Genomic DNA, 23,410 nt, shown 5'->3' with positions numbered 1-23,410 from the left:
CTGCGAGAAACCTCTTGCCGATTTTTCACAGAAATATCCCTCATTTTTGATCGCGCCCCATAGAGGTGCGAACAAAAATGAGTGGATATTTTTACTGTATAAATGGTAAAAATGCGCAGCTGTGATGTTCCTCAGAACATAGCGGCTAATTGACTTCCCCCGTATGTGTGTATAGCTCCATGATATAATGTATCATGGAAAGGGGATGGTAAAATAAAATATAAATCAACTGTAACACTTAGACTGACGGTACATCTGTCGTCTACACACACAGGTGATGTAACTGTGTTGTGGGTTGAACTAATCTTTGAGAATGCTGCCTATTCGTTTACCAGAAACCACTGACCACTGCCCATGTCCCACTTGAACCAGGGCAGTCCCTTTTATCCAACCAAAATATTTGATCCAAAATTATTTTTTTCTCATCAGTTGGATTCCTCATACTCACAAATTAACAGACGAAAGGGAATATTTATATAATTGATTTACCTGATTTGAGACCTAAATTGTACTATGTGTTTAATTTTATAGCTTGGACAAACATCGTGTCACATGGGTGTCCCGGGTTTTTCAATTACAAACTTTGGGAGCCCTACTAGTGACTTCACTGAGGCACTATGCAAAATCGTGTGTGCAAATTTCAATCTGCCTGATACATTATGCACCTACTGGATATTCACCATTCCTTGTCATCCCTACCTTCGTATCCAGAACTTACATAGTTTGTGAGGTTGAAAAAAAAAAATAAACAAGTCCATAATTTTTTGCACATTCTAGTCTTGATGCAACAGAAGGCAAAAAACAATAAAATTCACATTCAAATCCTTCCCAACCCTGTACCTAACAATTGTTAATTCCCTGGTTCTACCCTTAACATCCATCAATGCCAATACTACTTAAAGCTACAGATACAACTTCTTATAGCAATAAATTAAATCCATTAAGTGAATGTAACATACCACCACCCTGATTAGTGAATCCTTCCATCTAACCACTCTAACAGTGAAAACCCCTTTCTGTGGTGACCATGAAACTTCCAGCATTTGTGAATGTAGTTTCGGCAGTTAAGTTTTTTTGTTTGTTTAATTTTACTGATGTAGCCTTAGTGCTGACTGGCAATGCTAACACGTTGTAGTGGAGAGCTGGCGTTCACACAGGTTATGTGAGGCGGTGTTTGGTATAAGTGCTTTGATGGTACATTGATTACATGGGGATTTAATTTTTTTAAATAGTAGTTAAAGTAAAGATGGTCCCATGTTGCCCAGGTAATACCAACATATGTCACCGAGTCCTGCACCAGTTCATTACCATTTACACCACACACACTATGTAAACATGTGGAGCGGGAGGTGGCTTACTTTGAATAACATAAAAAAAATACAGAAGGTTTTAAGCTTATGTGTAACTCCTGAGAAGTGTGCAAATTCCCTAGATTGACATTACTATGACTACCAAATAGGTGACATGTTTAAACAGTAATACTGACTGATGTACCTAACACTCTTCCTCTTTTCCACTACCTTGTACACTCCTGTGCTGTTTCCTGACAACCATCAACCTGTCTGCAGTTTACTGCAATTATTTCCTCAGTATAGTGCTTTTGTCTGTTTATAAGGAAATGTTCTTGGTAATTTAGAAGATATATGGAAGGGTTGTCACTTCAACTAATTAGTTGTGTATGCTTCAGCAATTTGCAATACTATTAATCCACTGAACCAGACTACAGTGAATTCATTTCAGTAGAAGATAAAAAACAAAATCATTTCAGTGTTGAAGAGTTTCCCTGCAGACATTAAAAATAAATACTTTTCTCTGGTAGGGAGGAATGTGCCCCTCTGGGGCTCACATCAACTTTTGTGACAGACTGTGCAGCTGTGATTCCAATGCAGTCAAGGGAACCCAGGCTAAATTGTACAACCATAACTACCCATATGGCTCACATACATTGGCTGAGGAAACTAAATATTTACAGTGGCGGTTTGTCCTTGTATTTTGTTCACTGGGATTTATAGTATGTTTGTTTGAAAATTTATAGGTCAAGCGTTTTTAAATATCGCCACTCAAAACCAGGACCCAAAATTTGTTTGTTTAAACTCTTTCATCACTTGTTTAGGTTTTGTGTAATAATTTAGTTGTTTTTAATTGCTTTACTTCTCCCTTCAACTGAAAGTAGTTATCCACCTACAAGAAAATAAGTATGTACTGCATAGGGAATGTGCAAATGGTAAGACTCATCCTGCTGCCCCACCATCAGTTCTAACACTGATGTCTCTCTTTCACACTCTGGCGGTGGAACTAATACAGCTCATAGTGAATTTTCCTTTAGTTCGGATTGACATCTGCTATTTTCAGATCATATGTTGATTGGGATCAGCAGTCATTTTAGGCAGTCACACCCATTGATTCAAAGCCAGTTTGCTCTAAAATAGGCATTAGAATTATATCATATATTAGTTTGTTGAACCACCCAACCCACCATACAGATCCCCTTCTCGGAGTCCATGGCGCCAGTTTCTCTCTCTGTGTCTCTCTCTCTGTCTCTGTGTCTCTCTCTCTGTCTCTGTGTCTCTCTCTCTGTCTCTGTGTCTCTCTCTCTGTCTCTGTGTCTCTCTGTCTCTGTGTCTCTCTCTCTGTCTCTGTGTCTCTCTCTCTGTCTCTGTGTCTCTCTCTCTGTCTCTGTGTCTCTCTCTCTGTCTCTGTGTCTCTCTCTCTGTCTCTGTGTCTCTCTCTCTGTCTCTGTGTCTCTCTCTCTGTCTCTCTGTGTGTTTCTCTCTCTCTGTCTCTCTGTGTGTCTCTCTCTGTCTCTCTGTGTGTCTCTCTCTGTCTCTGTCTCTCTGTGTCTCTGTCTCTGTCTGTCTGTCTGTCTGTCTCTCTCTCTCTCCTGGTGTTCTGAGTTTGATTCCAACCAGGTTCTCCCGTGTTTGTGTCAATTTCCCCTGGGTGCTCTGATTGCCTCTCACAGTCCAAAAACATATTGAGTTAATTGGCTTAGGGTCCATTTTGGTCAGGACATATATGTATGTATGGTAAGGAATTTAGATTGTAGGCTCCAATGGGGGAGGGACTTGGTTGAATTATTACATATTCTCTGTAGAGTGCTGCATAACAAGTTTAGAGCAATATAAAAAAGTAACAGTTCAGTATAATTTCTTGATCGATAAAACTAAACAAAATGACAAAATGATGGACATCACAAGGTAGTGGTATATAAACATGTGGAATTCCAATGACATACGTTTTGCCTTGTTTTCGGATCAAGGAGCACAAGCAATCCTGGGTTGATTTGAGGCTCAACTTGGATATGAACTGCTCATCTCTAGCCAGACCAATTAAAAGCATAGTTGTTGTGTACATTTATTAAAACACGATTCTTTAGAAAATCCGCTATATACATTTCTCCTATCTACCTTTCTTGTACTACTTGCATGCAAGTCATTAGTCTTTACTTAAATAGTTTGAAAACTGTGGAGTGAAGATCATGTGACACAAAGTTACAAAGATCATGGTCATTTACATAGGCAAACTGAGGGGGGGGGGGGGTTCTTAGTGCCTGGAAACCCCCCTCTAAGCCTGTAGCACTGTATAATTGAGGTGGCTGGACCATGCTCCCACTTCACACAGCTCTGCTTGAAAAGGGAGAGCTGCGTGCACCTAATAGTAGTGCATACAGCATTGCCCATGTATATTATGGGGATAGGAAGAGTTGGAGAGCACCTAAGCACTGTCTAAAATTATAGCCACGCCCCCCATGCATGCTGGTCACGCCCACTGGCGGCGTGGTGTGAAAACCCCCCCCCCTCTACATATCCTGCGTTTACCCCTGATTTAGAGGCAGTGTGCTGAATGCTCGCAGACTTCCTACAATTTTGAGCATGTACCTACTGATGGATGTTTATATCTACACACAAGATTGCTAACTTCAAGCAAACATGTAAAAAAGGTCAATTTAGTAGAAACCATAGAGATGTAACACATAGTATATGTGACATGTTTATATGTTGTCCATTCAGATATGTGTTTAGTATGTAGGTCAACGGTCTGCCTACACCTCTATACTAGTCACGTTTAGATGAATTTAAATGCAACAAAATGCATCCTCTCCACTCCTTTGTCTCATTTCATCATTATCATCTATTTATATAGCGCCACTAATTCGGCAGCGCTGTACAGAGAACTCACTCACACCAGTCCCTGCCCCATTGGAGCTTACAGTCTAAATTCCCTAACACACACACACACACACACACACACACACACACACACACACAAATACAGATAGAGAGGGAGACTAGGGTCAATTTGATAGCATCCAATTAACCTACTAGTATGTTTTTGGAGTGTGGGAGGAAACCGGAGCACCCGGAGGAAACCCACGCAAACACAGGAAGAACATACAAAGTCCACATAGATAAAGCCATGGTCGGGAATCGAACTCATGATCCCAGTGCTGTGAGGCAGAAGTGCTAAGCCACAGTGCTGCTCAATTTTGTTACAATCTCTTGTTTTTGCATAATCTGCAAACCTAGGCACAACAGCTCCACAGGCTCTTACACTTTGGCAGAAATCTAGGTGCTTTTTCAGTGCTTTCACACTTTATATATGAGACCCACTGAGTTCAATACAACAGTGCCACCCAGTGGTCAAACTATCATGAAAGTGATAGAATATTAATGTATCAACTTACATAATGAACAGCATGGGAATAATGTTCTTATAAATATTTTTACCTGGACAGGTTTATCCATATAATGTCACTCACCGGACTGTTAGTGCCTCTAGGTTGGGACATGGGTCTCTCTCACTCCTGCCGGCGCCTCTCCTGAGCCGCGGCCGTCCACCATCTTGACTAAGATTGCGCATGTGCAGAAACCCTGAACTGTTAATACCTCGCCTCTAGTCTCATTGGTTAATTAATCACCTCTCAGTACTTAAGGCACCTGTTGCCCTATTACCTTTGCCTGTTCTTGGTTCTCATTCCTTGAGACTCTGAAGTGTTTCCTGTTTCTGCTCGTGTTATCCGTTTGCTCTGACAAGTCTCCTCTCCACATCGGTAGTGGAAGTTACCCGCTGCAGACTACTCTCGCTACCTCCGTTACCTGCCTGCTCCTGGACAAGTCTTCTCTCCACATCGGTAGTAGAACTTACCCGCTGCAGACTACTCTCGCTACCTCCGTTACCTGCCTGCTCCTGGACAAGTCTCCTCTATACATCGGTAGTAGAACTTACCCGCTGCAGACTACTCTTGCTACCTCCGTTACCTGCCTGCTCCTGGACAAGTCTCCTCTCCACATCGGTAGTAGAACTTACCCGCTGCAGACTACTCTCGCTACCTCCGTTACCTGCCTGCACCTGGACAAGTCTCCTCTCCACATCGGTAGTAGAACTTACCCACTGCAGACTGCTCTCGCTACCTCCGTTACCTGCCTGCTCCTGGACAAGTCTCCTCTATACATCGGTAGTAGAACTTACCCGCTGCAGACTACTCTCGCTACCTCCGTTACCTGCCTGCTCCTGGACAAGTCTCTCCACATCGGTAGTAGAACTTACCCGCTGCAGACTACTCTCGCTACCTCCGTTACCTGCCTGCTCCTGGACAAGTCTCCTCTCCACATCGGTAGTAGAACTTACCCGCTGCAGACTACTCTCGCTACCTCCGTTACCTGCCTGCTCCTGGACAAGTCTCCTCTCCACATCGGTAGTAGAACTTACCCGCTGCAGACTACTCTCGCTACCTCCGTTACCTGCCTGCTCCTGGACAAGTCTCCTCTCCACATCGGTAGCAGAACTTACCCACTGCAGACTGCTCTCGCTACCTCCGTTACCTGCCTGCTCCTGGACAAGTCTCCTCTATACATCGGTAGTAGAACTTACCCGCTGCAGACTACTCTCGCTACCTCTGTTACCTGCCTGCTCCTGGACAAGTCTTCTCTCCACATCGGTAGTAGAACTTACCCGCTGCAGACTACTCTCGCTACCTCCGTTACCTGCCTGCTCCTGGACAAGTCTCCTCTATACATCAGTGGTACAACTTGCCTATTGCCTCTGTATTGTAGCTGCAAGTCGCTGACTCTTCTACTATATTGTTGATTGGTCTTTGCCTAACGTTATCCAGTTATCAAGTACTGGCCTGCTATATGCTACCTGCGTGCTAAGGCACTAGGACTCTTTCCTCATTTTATCCTGTTTACTAAACTGCTGAACCATCACAGTTCCACAGTGCCAAGACTCAGCATTTATACTATTGACATTCCTTTCCTCTATTCTACTGTATGGTTCCACTGATTCATCACACTACCCAGAGGTCCGCACTTCTGGTAAGTGTAGCTACACCTGGTGAATTCTGGGTAAAACTCCTAGTGCCCGTGACATATAAGTTACAAAATATGTACGCCCAGGAGCATATTAGCATTTTTTAATAACCTATGTAATAATTTAACACACTAATTACATAATTTCTAATTAAAAATCATCTAACATGTTTTGACCACTAGGAATAATCAGAATGTAAATTTGGATCTCACAAGTTTGGGGTTTTTAAGACAAGCACCTTTATGCCTTTTCTAATATAATGTTATTCAATGTGTATTCATTTTTAAAAGAAAGGAATACTCTATCTAGTTAACGTAATATATTGATAAGACAACTGTGAAAAGTAATTTTGCAAGATATTAATGTTATCTGCACTGCACATGATGCATCTTTTTCCTGGCATGTACAATGGTTACATAGGAACCTAAGGAGTAGATTTACTAAAGCTTCTACAAAGCAAAATGTGAGGTGTTGCCCATAGCAACCGGTCAAATTCTAGCAATGGTTTTCTAGAATGCATTAAATAAATGATTGGTTGCTATGGACAACACCTCCACTTTTCCTTTTTAGAAGCTTTTATAAATTTAACCCTAAATATATTACAGTTTTGGGGTATAAATCATGTAAAATTGGGCCCATGAAAGGGGAATTTAGATAATTTACTTTTAAGAGAGAAAGCGAAGTGGCTAAAATCACTATATCTGGGAGGTTTAAATTTTAAGGTGTTGCTTACCATTCACTGAGTGATACAATATCCTGTTCCTTACATTATCAATTAATGATTTTACTTTTTATTATCTGTGTGAAGCAGAAATGGTTTCTATATATTTATATATCATTTGTTACATAATGTGAAATAGCCACAGACAGGTTAGTGTTTTGAGGGGTTGAGTACTATATATCAATGGTGAATAGCCTGACAACACATCATTTAAGTGTTGTTGGGCTAGTCAGCATCGATATGCTGACTATTACTGATTTTGAGGGCTAGTGTACACACACATGCACTGGGGGATGGATAAAACACAGTAAAACAAACATTACACACATTTCAGTTGTGACTTTGTAACCTGTTTTCCATGCACTGTAAATGTATTGTGCTTTCAGCAATACAAACTACTGTACTGGTAGCGAGTATTAATGTATAAAAATAAATGATGCTGAAATCCACAGGTTTAAATACGTGTAAAAACTTTTAGACTGCAATGGTTGCAACAAGCTTATTCATCCTATGTTAAGTGCAGTTTTCAACTGAAGCTCCATCAACAGTGAATAGGAGTGTGTGAGCCTGAGGCTGTGTAGTATATTTTTTTTAATGTTTTCCATATGGAAGCTGTAATAGCTCAATTTTCTTTGAGACTGCTGTGGCAATCATTACTTTGAATACTGTAATAATTTTTTTTAATTTTTTTTTCCAGACTACCTTAACCCAAGTCAATTGAATAGACTACTTACTAATATGCTAATATTCTATAATGCATATACATCTGAATTAGACTCTTCAAATATGTTTCTTTGAGGCATACTAATGGCATGCTGGATTAACCGTTACGGTAGTAATAAATACTGTGTCACAGTAAAATAGGTAGATTTTAAGTATAATAATCGGATTTAAGTACGTTTCTCATCTCCAATCAATCGTATCACTCGGCTTTTGTGTTTGTTTTTAAGCACTTTGGGTTGACTAGGAGCTGACTTGTAAGTATATTAGAATAAAGACTTGGACATCACTGTTTTTTTTTTTTTTTTAAATTCTTTATTTTGGTTGGTCATATAAGCAAATACAGGGAATAAGAGTGTTATTATTGAACAGACGTACAAAAACAGTCAGAACAATTGAATCAACATGTACGTAGAAGCTTATAATGAGACAACCATTTTTACAATTTTATATGCGGTATCAAATTGTATATAACTGTAGTGAAAGTGTGAAATGTGGGAGTGGGGGGAAGGGAATCAGAAAGGAAGGGGGGGGGGGAGACCACAAAGCAGGTATATGAAAGAGCTCAGGGGGTGGAGAGTGTGTAGACGACTCAAGAAGATAAGGGGGCAAAGCGTATAAGGGAGCTGGACTTACCCCACATGGGTCCTTATCACGGGGCTAATTGTTAGGGGGACGCGAGCTTTCCACAAACTGCCAAGGAGCCCAAACCTGGTTAAAAACATGGCCTCTATCATGGAGGTAATAGGTAATCTGTTCCATGGCTGCGACATGCCAGATTTGTTTTTTAAGGGCTGTTAGAGAGGGAGGGGACGTTTTTTTCCAGTTTAGCGCGATAAGGGATTTAGCCGCTGTCAGTATATGTGAGGCTAGTTTTTTGGAAAATTTGTCAAGTTCTGGAGGAGGATAGCATAGTAGAAAGACCCAGGGGTCCTTTGCGACGGGAGCCTCAAATAGAGAGTTTAGAATGCCACAAACCACATCCCAGAAGGAGGAGATAGTTGGGCAGGTCCACCATATATGGAGCATAGTTCCCCTGTGGCCACAACCCCTCCAACAATAAGGTGAAGAAGAGGGAAACATGCTGTGGAGTCGAGTAGGGGTATAATACCAACGGTAATAGATTTTATAAGAGGTTTCTTTAAGTTTGGTGGAGGACATCACTGTTTTGATTGTTTGAACACCCGCAGGGTGTGCAGGTGATGGATACTCCTACTATACGTCGCTTAGTATTTTAAACAAATGCCAAGTGCTATAATGTGTCCCAACCAAACAAACCTTATACATTTCTAAGTGGGTGACCTATCACTACTAAATAGGTAGTATTAGCATTGGCTCATATAGTTTGTTGAGAGGTCCTTCACAGTTGCTGAAAGCAGAAGCAACCTTTCTAATAAGGTATATTGCTAAGTTGTTGTTGCTCACTTTTATTTAAAAGAAACCATATGCTACTTCTAAAAAATATTTCATTTAACTGTGTGGCAACAAATCAACATTCAGATCAGTGGGCTCTATTCACTAGGATACATAATCTAGGTGCTTCAGAGGATTTTTTTTTAGCAGAGCGGCACCTTATATAATTAAGTATTACATATAATGCACCTCTACTCATTAATGGAGCAGAGCTGACTGCTGGAAGGTGTCATTGCAGGGAGCATGGGAAAGAATGGTGCAACATGTGGCATGGTAATGATTTATCTCATCTCGATGAGTGCACACCCTGCATAGGCGGGTCCACTGCTTTTTCCTCCATATTTGCCTTGATACATATGCCTTTATTTTTATATTGAAAGAAAGCGAGAAGAACTGTGTTCAAAGGGCACTCATAGTCTAAATTAATATTTATAAATCTTTATTAATATACATTAAAAGTGTCCCAATATATGGAACAATCCTTGTTGAGAATACAAATGAAATGGCAAAATATTTAAAAAGTGAGAACAAAAAATGAGATGATTTGCAAAAATAACTACTAAAATAGGTAGCTAACCATTACCTTAGCGCGCCGCTAACAGTATATGTGGAAAATAATATTATTTCTATAAAGATATATTGTCCCAACACTACCTGCTATGTACATATTATAGATCCAAACCAATGTTTAATTCCAATGGTATTATTTATTTGGATCACTCTAGATAATAAGGTAGCTGTTTATTGTTTGCAGCTCCTTCCTTAATCCTTCCTAATAAAGTGTAGGTATACAGTCTCTGGTTTGTATACCAATAAAGCTAACCCTACTTCCTTATCCCCAATGTTAACTAAATAGCTTGCTATAATAGCAATAAAGCTTTGCATGGTAAGCAGGATCTAATGATGTAAATAGTATATATAAATCAGCGTTTCGCTATCTGTCTTTTTCAAAGCCTTTCTTTCAATATAAAAGTTCATTAAATGTGTGGGTGCACCTGTCCTCCAAACCTTAACAATATAAATTGATTAAACCACTATATGAATTTGGGATGATTAAGGAGGAAAGAGGATTTGTCTACCTGGTGCGAGATATATTCTGTCAAAATATGCCTATATTTGTCTTTAAGGGCTAGATTTACTAAGCTGCGGTTTTGAAAAAGTGGGGATGTTGCTTATAGCAACCAATCAGATTCTAGTTGTCATTTTGTAGAAGGTACTAAATAAATGAAAGCTAGAATCTGATTGGTTGCTATAGGCAACATCCCCACTTTTTCAAACCCGCAGCTTAGTAAATCTAGCCCTAAGTGTCACAGTATAAACTATCCTATCCACATGGCTGCAAGATACAGAAGGAAATGTGAAAGAAAAAGCAAATGTTCCAGGTGGGTACGTACAATCCATTTGTCTAAAATCACCTGATGGTGGAATAACTCTTTCAATATGATGATTGTAATCCAGCAGAAAAATGTAAAACAATATTTGCAAATCATTATGATCGTTTTATGAGTATTCAAGTTCTTACAGTATTTCTAGTTAAGCACTTTCAGCCATATAGACAATTCCTAAACTAAAGAGTCCTATAGGACACATATATAATGATGTGTGTTTAATTGGTATTTGGTGTATAAAGAAAGTTCTGCTGTTTTTATTTTACAGAATGGGAGCTGCAGATAATATTTATAAAGGGAGAAGCACTTTTATGGAAGAGCTTTCAGAGACTGCAGAGATATTAAAGCAAGCCAGTCCTCGGTCTCTTGTCATTTTGGACGAATTGGGAAGAGGCACCAGTACGCATGATGGTATCGCTATTGCATATGCAACTCTGGAATACATTATAAGAGATGTAAGTTTTCTTATTTTGTGTCGTGCACTTGAAATGCTTGAAAACACTATTATGTGAAGCAATAATCTATGAACAGTGAAACATTACAATATTGAATAGCAACAAATAGGGCTTGTAAAAATGTGATTCACAGCAGTGTTATTAGAAGGGCAAAATTCTGGACATTTTCAATATGAGATGCAACCTTGTACTTTAATGCCAAAATAAACTGTGCAAATTGCCAGCCTGCCCTGCCACTGCTTTCTGGGGACTTCTAGTTTCACTCGATTTACACTGAAATCCAGCTGCCTGACAGTTGATCAGCGTGACTGGATTGTCCACAGTAATAGCCAGCTTACATTTGTTGAAATGGAGCGGTTGTTGAGGTGAGAGGACAATGTTATGGAGGCCTGTAGATTGAAGAATTTGCAAAAGAAAGGGGTGGTCACTGGTATTGAAGGCCGCAGAGTGGTCAGGAAGAATGAGAAGGGAGAAGTGTCCCTTCGAATTCGCAGAGAGAAGTTCGTTAGTGAGGGCGGCTTTGGTGGAGACAACGAAATCCAGATTGACGCTGGTCAAAGAGGGAGTGAGAGGAGAGAAAATAAGTGCAACAGTTGTAAACAATCCGATCGAGATGCTTGGAGGCAAAAGGAAGGAGAAAGGTAAGTAATTAGAGAGAGGCAGATTTTTATGCTTCCATTGTCACACATACTGTTTGTAATAGTCAAATACAAGTTAGCATTTGTTCTGCTACAGAATTGATATGGCCCAAGGTCAGCAGGATATCACATTAATGCAAAATAACAAAACATTCACATGAATCATTTTAATATCTCTACCTAGGTAAATCTTCTGTCATTCTAAGATCATTACAGTACAATAATATAGGTAAGATGTAACCCACATGCTGAGGCAGAGCAAACATCACTTATTTTATCACAGCTTTAGAGCGGGAGCTTTGTTACATTATCCACATATATTTTCTACCTTCTTTACATTGTTGTGTGTTTTCTATGCAGGTGACATCATTAACCTTGTTTGTTACACATTATCCTCCCTTATGTGAACTGGAAAAGTGCTATCCGGCTTTTGTTGGAAACTACCATATGGCTTTCTTCCTTGATGAAGAGCAAGGGGCAGAAAATGGTATGATAAGCAATGAAAGAAAATTGTATTTCATTATTGTGTTGCCTAATCTTTCACATTATTTTTGTTTATACAATGTATGAAAAGGTTTCCAATTCCCTTTTCCAAGGAAAAATCCTCCCTGTACATATTTAAAATGTATGTAATGAGTGTTTGTTTTTTTTTATTTGTTAGAAAAAAAATGAAATGATATAGGAAATATTTATTGTAGAAAGTAGGCTGGTAGATCGTGATGTAGTTTCACTGCGTATTGATAGATGTAGTAAGCGTCAATTTCAGGGATACACAGGAATTAGTGTTCATCTGTATGTAGACATTGGAGGCCATTTTCAAAAGTATAGAACTGTGACCCTGCAGCGCAAATTCTGTTTCCGAACATATTTGCGCCTAATATTATGCAACATGCATGGAGTTTGCATAATGGCAATGTCTATGGGGTACCAAATTTTTCATGTTCAGATGGTAGGATCTGGGTGCATTTGAGCACCTCTATCTTGACCCACATGCAAAAAATTAGATTAATATTTTGCTCGATTTGGGGCCCCAGTAGAGCAACACATCACACCACTCCCCCTCTCCCCCCGGCCCCAGCACGCCACCCTCCAAACGCAGTATAACTGCCCGCAGGCACATCATTAACCCCCCCCTACCTCGCCACCAGAAACATCATCGACAGCCTCCCCCCCAAGTAACTTACTTAAGCTGTGCTGGTCCTGCAGAGTGAGCAGGCAGCTTTAAATCTCGCGAGGTTTCCAAATCTTGCGAGATTTAGAGGTCCCCTCGGACAGTGTGGGACATCCTTGCTGATATTGCTGCTGATAGCTCCCTCCCTCCCCATAGACCCAGACACGCCCCCTCTCATTTTAAAAAATAATACCTTGCTTGCAAGTGGACTCTCGGCAGTCCCGGGCTCCAGTAATCTGTACCCCCACCCCTCTTCTTCCTGCCCCTGGGCACAATTACAGGGGGGGGGGTGTTCTCTGGTTAAGGGCAGCTGTTTTTGTTCCCCAGCAAAAATACTTGTCAGTGATGCTGGATCCCAGTCCTCAGTCTCTACGGTCAATTGGACATCTTTTGCATATTCCAGTTGTGTTTAATATGGAGATTTGCCACTCATTTATAATTAGAACTGTTAATAACTGTTAGATGTTGTTAAAGAGGACCTGTCATTTTTAAGCTTGCACATGTTTTACATTTTGCCTAGTGCAGAATGTAAGCATTCTAAACAACTTAAAGAACTTAAAGTAAAATTTATACGTATATCTGGCGCTCACATGCAAACATGTAGACAATTCTAATCTTCTGTCACGTAGATTTCTTATTCTCTGGATGACAATCTGAAACTAGAACTCATACAAAAGACTGATATAGTGTAGTAAATGTAAATAAACATATAGTCCTCCGCCAATATAAAATATCCGAAGGTAATAAAGATACACTATATGGACAAAAGTATTTGCATGCTTGACCATTACACCAACAGGGACTGTAATGACATTGTATTCAAATACATATACTTTAATATGGAGTTGGTCCCCCTTTTGCAGCGATAACAGCTTCCACTATTCATGGCAGGCTTTCCACAAGATGTTGGAGTGTTTATGTGGGAGTTTGTGCCCATTCATTCTGTAGAGCATTTATGAGGTCAGGCGCTGATGTTGGACGAGAAGGCCTGGCTTGATTCTCCGTTCCAGGTCATCCCAAAGGTGTTCGATGGAGTTGAGGTCTTGGGCTCTGTGCGGGCCAGTCAAGTTCTTTCACACCAAACTCATCAAGCCATATCTTTGTAGTCCTTGCTTTGTGCACTGGGGCACAGTCATGTTGAAATAGAAAAGGGCCTTCCCCAAACTGTTGCCACAATGTTGGAACTATAGCATTGTCCAAAATGACTTGGTATGCTGAAGCATTAAGATTGTCCTTCACTGAAGATAAGGGGCCTAGCCCAAACCATGAAAAACAGCCCCATACCATTATCCCTCCTCCACCAAACTTCACAGTTGGTATAATGCAGTCAGGCAGGTAACGTTTTCCCAGCATCCGCCCTTCTGACTTGCAAACAGAGAAGCGAGATTCGTCACTCCACAGAACACTTTTTCACTGCTCCACAGTCCAGTGTCAGTGTGCTTTACACCACTCCATCCGACATTTGGCATTGGTCTTGGTGATGTGAGGCTTGCATGCAGCTGCTCGGCCACGGAAACCCATTATATTATGCTCCAACCACACAGATTTGTGCTTACATTAATGCCAGTGGAAGTTCGGATCTATTCAGCTATGAAATCAGCAAAGCGTTGGTGACTTTTGCGCACCATGCACCTTAGCAGTTGTTGATCTCGCTCTGTGATTTTACGTGATCTTCCATTTAGTAACTGAGTTGCTGTTATACCTAAACGCTTCCCCTTTCTGATAATATCACTTACAGTTGACCATGGAATATCCAGCAGAGATGAAATTTCACGAACCGTCTTTGCAAAGGTGGCATCCTACCACAGTACCACGCTTGAAGTCCCTGAGCTCTTCAGAAAGACCCATTTGGTATCACAAATGTTTGCAAATGGAGACTGCATAGTTAGGTGCCTGATTTTATACACCTCTTGCAAGTGGTCTGATTGAAACACCTCAATTCAATTATTAACAGGTGTAGCCAAATACTTTTGTCCATATAGTGTATTTTATGGTGTATGGAGACCCTTATCTAGATTGGTGTATAGATCACTTTTATAAGCAAGAAAGTAAACCAAAGATGATCTCCCCACATGTGATTTATGCTTACAAGAAATTTTCTTGCTCTGAGACTTGCATCATGAACATTTGGATATCTTGCAGGATCTCTTCGTAATACAGTTTTCCATAATGTATATGAACCATGAATAAATGAAAGGAATAGGGTGCATATAGTGTATTACCTCTTTTTATTACAACTTTAATAGCACTCACATTCTAGAACATGTATGCGAGACATCCATATAAACTGATTGAACACTCATACCAGAAGGTCCATATTTTAGAGCCCCAAAGAAAAGAAACAACTGATGGTCCGCCCGGGAATCATGATTCCTTTCAATCAGCAATGACACGTCCTCCTGTGAGTGAATTTGATCAAAGCCTTGGTAAAGACTCTATTGGAAGAGGTGAAAAGCGTCGGCTGGCATTGTATTCACTCACCGGAGGACGTGTCATTACTCCTCAAAAGGAATCTTATCGGTACTACGAAGAGATCCTGTGAAATATCCAAATGTTCATGATACAAGGCTCAGAGCAAGAAAATTTCATAAGATAGAAGACTAGAATTGTCTACATGTTTGCATGTGAGCGCCAGGTGTGTGTATAAAGTTTAGTTTTTTATTCTATTCTTTTGGAATAAGGTGAAATTCCATATACATTTACTAGGCTGCACACAATAGGAGCGCCAGTTTAATATCCATATATTATTGTTTTTGTATAAAACAAAAAACTTGTTCTATGCTTAGGAGAGAACATCGATCAATAACATGCCCTGTATGCAATTGCAGTGACTCTGCGTGTTGTCATTCGTATTGCTCTGTATTCACTCTTAAGTGGCTCCCTGGATTTAGCTACCCTGCCTCTCAAGCATTCGTACAGCATAGGATCTGGGAAGTAAGACGGCAGGTGATAGGAGGGATGACATTTGTTCAAATCAATTTTGAAAAAGTTTTGAAATTTGTTATTTTGTTCTATGTACGTTGCTTTTTTTATGTAGATGTAAATTATTTATTTCCATATTTTCATTGTAGGTATAAAATTATATACAAAAATGTATTCTGATCCTTTAACTTAAAGTTAGTTTACTGTTATGCCTCTATGATCATATGTTGTATTCTTTATAATTCTACATCTGCAGAGTCTGGAGTTGCGGATAAGCCGGAGTGTATTACTTTTTTATATCAGATAACTCGTGGAGTCGCTGCAAGGAGTTATGGATTGAATGTTGCTCAACTGGCAGACATCCCAGAGGAAGTTTTAAAGAAAGCAGCTTGTAAATCTAAAGAGCTGGAGGGGCTGGTGGAGATAAAAAGGTAAACATAATATATTCTGTTCTCCTTAAAAATAAATCATACCATCGGCAAAGATCCCAGTTCTTTGCAGACAACACAATATACTCACAAAAAAGGATTGAGGAGGATCTATTGTTTTTTTTGTTGGGATTATCACAATATTATCATTTACTGCACATACAGAGTTTATTGCAATGAATGGCCATAGCACAGATTGTTTCTTGCAGTTAACTTAGATATCCAAGTTATTTGTAAATAAACTAATCAGAGACCTGTCACAAGATAGGACAGATATGTAATCCTTAGCTAGGGTACCCTATTCATCGCAGTACACTCTACTGCATCTGTAGATGTTTAAGTAAACTTGTACCTTTTTGCATTTTAAGCTTAGTATCAGAGCCGTAACTTAAAATTTTAGCACCCTGGTTAAGCGAGAAAACTGCGTCCCCCCTAGCCTTCAATGTGAATCAAATAAAACCTAAAATATTCATAAACTGCGACCCCCTTCAGCATTGTGCCCTGGGCGGTCGCCCCTCACGGACAGCCCTAGTTACGGCTCTGCTTAGTACAGAGTGTGAGGCTGGGGTATGAAGTGCTCAGCAGTAGGCAACCTCATAACGTGTTCAGTCTGCTGAGGATTCATGACTAGCACAGGAGGGGGATGTGGCTAGCGTTAACTAGCCCTTTGCCTCCCTCTCGTTTCTCCCTTATTTATACATAGTATCAAGAGCTGGGTCCTTAGACAGAGAGTGCTTTTTTTAACAAAATTATTGCATCTTTCCACTACATTTTTTCATATTTCATATTTAAATAAAACATATTGAATAGTCTAGAATGTGGTGGTGGTTTCCTGAAGAATTTTTTAATTAGTAGAAGCTCTTTTTCCATTCTTTGCTAGTTACATTTTTTTTATACAGGGATTGTTGTGACTCTCTCTCTCTCGATATAGATCTAGATATAGATCTATCTATATCTATATGCATGTATATAGATGTATGTATAGATATGTGTACATGTATGTGTATATATATATATATATATATATATATATATATATATATATATATATATATATATATATATATATATAGAGAGAGAGATATGGATATAGATATATATATATATATATATATATATAGACAAGTTAACCCGTGCATGATACTCATGCATTCTAGTCAAATCAAGCTACTTAAGGTCTTAAAAAGGTTCTTGTCATGCATTTGGGCCTAGCCCAGGCCTCCTCAGGGGAAGAGCGTTACTTCCCGACGCAAGCGCCCTTTTTAATGTGTGTTCATGAGGTAAAATTACCTCACGAAAATGAGTTTGACCCCTCAACTCGTAAATTTAGCCTTTACTACCCCTCCCACGGGGGGAAGGGGGGATGATGGAAGTTAACTGACTTGACTATTCAAATTTTTTTGTCAAATAATGTCAGTATACCAAATTTCAGGTCAATTGGATGAGCCCTTTCTGAGAAAATATTTTTTCCACACACACACTAACGCACGCCTCTACACATGTGTGTTCATGAGGTAAAATTACCTCACGAAAATGAGTTTGAGCCCTACCAAATTTCAGCCCTTTTTGAATTTTTTTCCCACACACACTAAGAATTTAGTAGGTCAGTGTATAACTCCGCCCAGCAGGTGGCGCTGCAACTTGGTTTTTTTTTTCAGACAGACAGACGCCACTAAGCATTTATATATTCGAGATATAGATATATATATATATATATATATATATATATATATATATATAAATAAATAAAAAAAAAACATGTCTATGTTTATACTGCCCTTATAGTGGATGGGCTAATTTAATGGACTAGGTTCATTTGTGGAATCATATGACGAGAAGGTACCAGAGAACACAGAAACACAGAAAATTGAGCAGCTTGTTGTTTTGTGGAAGACCATACCATTTGGTCCCGGATGGGAAGAATAATGCTTTTGCCAATTTTTAATGGATGGTCAAGCACAGGTTGACTGGATATAAGGAGTTTGCCCAGGCATATGTATATTGTTTCCATATTCAGCAACCCCTGGCCCAAGCACTTATTATTATTATTTATTATTTTTTGTTTCTATAGCACTCCAAACTTGCTCAGCTCAGTAAATTGAAAATTAGAGCCCAGCACAAAAATAAAAGCAAAATTCAAAAATGTATAGGACATTGATGAAAAAAATGTAAGAGTATCAAGAAATTAAGCATAATACTGTACTTATGACGTATAGGTATGGTATATAACTAACAAGTTTTGTACAGAACATGCAAGAGAAATGATTATAGGACACTGCACAGGTGGACGAGGTGGGAGCGGACAAGAAGACAGGAGGATTGAAGGCCCTGCTTGTGAGAGTTTACAATCTAATTTAATACAATCCCCTCCATATCCCCTCTCTGTTGCTAAAATCTTAGAATTAATGCATGTGCTGATCTGGCTGTCTGGCCTGGCAAGTGCCAGATGGGTATAGCAAAGGTACATTATCTAGGCCCTCAGGTAAGAGGAGATTAGATAGGCCAGAACTGATGAAAATGGATGCTATTGCTGACTGTGAACACGTGGTTCCCAAATCACTCGGACACAGTGTTAGAGGAAAAATAGAAGGATGATTTATTCTGCAGAACAGGATTAAATACAGCACAGCCCCTTAGCCATAGCAGGTCCAACAAGTGAGGAAATCAGTTCAAATAAATCCAGTGAGATAGGTTCCACAGCACATCTCTGGCAGAGCATTACCTCTTGGACAAAGTCAGTCACATGTCCAGCTCCCAGGGTAGCCTCTTTATCACCTCATAATCCCACCTTGGGAACTGCCTGCCCAGTGGAGTTGCAAAAGGTCTCGACTGGTGGGCTTCTCACACTATTCAGCCCCCTCCCCAGGTGTCTTCCCTCAGGTGACCCCTGCTGGGTCCGGCTCCTGGCTGCCTGTAAAGCTCACTAGTGGACAATAGGGAGCAAGCAGAAATAACAATGGTCACTTAATTCACACAACTCCTGAGTGTCCCCATGTGGAGGGGGAATTTAACCCCTGAAGTACTTTTCCAAGGAGATGTTATAGTTCTATCACTGATACTTCCTCATGGCAACATGGCTAAAAAGTGCAGTTCAGGGATGGATTAGATTAAGGGGTTGTTAGACCATATACCATGCCCGTTGCTTTACACTAACTATGCCTGTTTCGGTAATCCTAAACAGGCACAGGCTTTCTAGAGACTGCAGAGTAATCTAGGAAGTATATACCCAAATACATTACTATAGCCAAATCCTTTACTGATATGGCTTGTAAAAAGTATAGGCACACTCTAGAGTGGTCCTCTCAAAGTGGACAAACATTCAACAATCTCATAGCAGCTCTGTCCCAGTCACCTTGGCTGCTTCATACTTCACCAAACTATTTTGAACTAGTAACAGTACTAAGCCGGGGGAGGGTGGAGACAAAATATCTTGCCTATGTATCCTGTACAGTGCTAGATCAGGAGGTAATTGTAATAGAATATTTAGCTATAGTGCTTATACAGAATATTTAACTATAATACGGGCCCTCAAGAGATTACAACCATACTGAAAATTACATCACAGGCCTCTTAGCTGGTTGCATAGGACATCTGTGGACAATGGGTGACTGTTTTGATGAAGTTTGGCTATACATAGCTTTGAGTTTTGTTATTATTCATTTAAAATGGGTAAAATTATGTAAACGCCAAATGCCTGTCACTTCTAGAGGAACTGACCCAGTTACCTCTCAGGTAAGTACCTATGTCTCAGACACGAGGACTAAGAGATGAAAAGAGTGTGGGGAAATTGAGATATGGAGGCACATAATAATGCTAAAGCCAACTTAATATCCAAGGTTTTGACTGTTCTCTATACCCAAGCACGGTTTCTAATAACTCCTTTGCTATGTTACGCAGTCACAACCGTCGCCTGTCCCCACCACTTTCACTTATACACCACAAGGATGGGCAAATATGTTATTCTACCATTTTCCTGTACTAATAAGGTTATTGGATAAACTGGTTATTCAAAGATGCTCATCCCATCGTTATCGGATCATATTGTTATGCAAATTCACGTAGCCTAATAAGGATCATTTTACCTGGGAGTTTTAAAATCCTGGTGGTTAAGTTCAAGGCAGAAGCTGGGACTAGGGGGTGCTACTCCTGTACAGCAGGAATACCCTCCACTAACAACGTGGACATTTTTCCAATACCAGCAGCGTAAGATGGCTGCTATGCTGCTGCATATGTTAAGGTAGTCGGTCAGCTTTATACATGCTGAAGTCTAGCATCATCAAAAGACCCAACCCAGCAGCGGTCAGAAAATTTGGTAAAACTACTCTGTTATGATGTGTTGTTTTCCCATGTTTGTGCGATTTCCTGTTATTTAGTGTATTAATTATTTTAGCTTTCAGGCTATAAATTCATTTGTTCAACAAACTTGACGTGAACTATTACCTCTTACCTGTGCCAATACTCACTTCTTATTTCCTGATAGGTGTCCGTCTCAGCAAGGGCACCGCTCAGCTAATGCTGAAGGGAGTCACCACTATATTTATACCCTGAGACAGCTCTCTCCCCTGGGTATTGTGACAAGACTACAATTTACATGTGTATTTGTATATGAGCTTTAATTTTGCTTTATATTAGTCATGAAGAAAACCAAAATATCTGAGTTGAAATTGGCCAAGTCTTGTTTTGTTTCTGTGTATGCCATTTACTTGTAAAACACCTGCCGCTTCATCTAGTTTAATGTGAAACACTATAGAAATGTTAATATTTAAATATGCTGCTTAAAATAAATATTGAACTTGGCAAAACAGTTTATTTTTATGTTGGCAAAAATTAAGTGGAGTATTCTGTAAACCATGGCTGCATAAAAATTTGTAATGAAAAGCAGTAGTGGTGGTTGAAATTTTATTAATAGAATTTATTGAATTGATATTAGTTAACTCAGTGTTAATTACATTTATTGTTATAATAACTAGCAATAAAAATACATTTTAACTTATTTATTTATTATCAGAAAGAAGATGAAGACATTTCAAATGGTTTGGAATTGGAATGCTTCTGATTCCAAGGAACTCCAAGAATTATTCAGCCCTGAGTGTATCATCTGAACATTCCTCTCGGTACTGGAAAGCCAATATAACTCACAAGACATTTTTAGCCTCTAAGGATGCACCTAATCCATATTTTATTATTCTCTTAATTTGCATATAAAAATCACCCATGGACATAAATGATAAAATCTTGTCTGTAGTTTTAACTCCTGGAAATGATAACGGCAGTAAAATCGGCAATAACATTATATTGGCTGAATCGCAACAAGTCTTAATTTAAAATCCTTCAGATTTGGGTAAATTCTTGATTTAGTGCAAACTTACTCATTTTGAATTGGAATCATGAATTCTCTAGTCTGTAATGATTTTTTTTTTTTTTAAATATGGAATTGTTCTATATTTTTCCTTATCACTCAATGGAGTACTCGTGTTTAATTGAAAGAAAAATGCATAACACCCTGTTGCCATGTATTCTGTAAAGTGCTAGATCATGATTTAATAGAAACAGTAGAAAAGAATGTTTGACTATAGTGTTTATAGTGAATGTTTAGATATAATATGGATCTCAAGAAATTACAGCCATATCTTTACAGGTAGGAATTTACTGATATCACAGACCACAACCCTCTTAACCAGTTAGGACAGAAGGTAATAACGGACAACCGATACCATACAGTTTGGCCTTACATGGCTTTAATTTTGTTATTACTCATAAAAAAGGTGTAAGATTATGTCAACACCAAATGCCTTCATGATTAAGTGGCCCAGTCCTGAGACCGAGGACTAACAGGAATGTAGTGAAATTGAGATACCGAGGCAAGTTACACCTTTCCCACTAGATATCGGATGTTCACGGTATACAAGTACTGTTTCTATTAACGCCTGTAAGCAGTCATAGCTGGTACCTGTCCCTACACACTACATTCACATGTAAGCCATAAGGAAAGTTTATTATGTTAGTCTTCCATGTTTCTACACTAATAAAGTTATTGGACAATCTGGTTAATCAAACTAACTCAGCCCATCGTTTTAACTTGATATGGTTATTGGATCATTTTGTGATGCAAATTCACATAGCCCAATAAGGTGGATTTTACCTGGGAGTGTCTTTGAGGTTTTAAAAATTTGGTGGTTGTTGGGATGAAGTAAGAAAATTAGACTAGGGGTTGCTATTCCTGTAAAGCAGGACTACCCTCCACTAGAAACATGAACATTTTTCCAGTACCAGTGGCATTAGATGGCTATTACACTACTGCATGTGTTAAGGTATACAGGGTGAGACAATTTAAACTGGAGTCAGTGAACTAATAAATGCTAGAGTATAGCAGCATCAAAAGGACAATTGTCAGAGTATTAAAGTCTCAATCAGCTGCAGATTGTGTGACCTACCCAGCAGCTTTCAGAACACTCTGTAAAATACTCTTGTTAGACTATTTGTTATTTTCAGTGTGTGAGTTTCTGTTATTTAGTGTATTAAATATTGCTTGACATCTTTTTTGGGCTATTAAATTCAGTTGTGTTCAACATCCTTGGTGTGAGCTATTATTTCTAAATGGTGTCAATAATGAGTCCTTATTTCCTTGTAGGCGTTCCAAACTGTTTTACCCTTGGTGACAGCTGAGGATCATAGGCCTAGAGTAGTGTTTGTTATCAAAAATGGCAATACAGGAGATATGCTAGAAACTGTGGCTCACAAACCTTTTCTAGACTGCTGGTTTGGGCCTAAGGAACATAGGAAGGTTTAACCTAATGTGTATACTGAGACATGAACACTGATGCTGTGCAGGTACTGAAGGGAATACCTGTCGTTATACGATCTTGTCAGTTGCTTGAGTGTCTTAAACAAGTGTCCAGCAATCCTGTTATCCACTTACTGTGTCCTGTATGTTGACTCGGCTTAGCTGCCTGCCATTATGGCCCTGCATGGGATGACTACAAGTTCTCTGGTGTGCCTGAATTTTGGTTCCTCTATTATACATGCCACTGTGCAGGCATTGTACTCCGCTGTACTTTAACTTGCACCTGAAGCGGAAGTCAACGTTATCAGAACTGTACTATTTATTGGGGGAACAAAGTATCCTTGCCAAAGTGCTTATTATCAGACAACCCTGATTGCATGTCGTGTATTGGTGCTGTGCTAAGTCATTTCTGTCCTGTCTACCAACTGGATCACTACTGAATGCCTGCCTGTTGAAACACC

The 23,410-nt window shown here is 39.5% G+C and overlaps 1 protein-coding gene across 1 annotated transcript in view; it reads left to right on the top strand.

Annotated features, from left to right (window-relative positions):
* Nucleotides 1–22,734, top strand: part of MSH3 (mutS homolog 3) — a 145,916-nt gene extending 123,182 nt beyond the window's left edge. The window contains exons 21-24 of the mRNA XM_075180088.1: nt 10,820–11,006; nt 12,005–12,131; nt 15,994–16,168; nt 21,174–22,734. Coding sequence (XP_075036189.1) covers nt 10,820–11,006; nt 12,005–12,131; nt 15,994–16,168; nt 21,174–21,267 — 583 coding nt within the window. The 3' untranslated portion in view covers nt 21,268–22,734. The remainder of the gene's footprint in view (nt 1–10,819; nt 11,007–12,004; nt 12,132–15,993; nt 16,169–21,173) is intronic.
* The last annotated feature ends 676 nt before the right edge of the window (nt 22,735–23,410 follow it).

This window comes from Mixophyes fleayi, chromosome 1 (assembly GCF_038048845.1).
Source record: "Mixophyes fleayi isolate aMixFle1 chromosome 1, aMixFle1.hap1, whole genome shotgun sequence".
In the NCBI taxonomy this organism is placed as follows: Eukaryota; Metazoa; Chordata; class Amphibia; order Anura; family Limnodynastidae; genus Mixophyes; species Mixophyes fleayi.
This window is presented reverse-complemented; position numbering and strand designations above follow the sequence as displayed.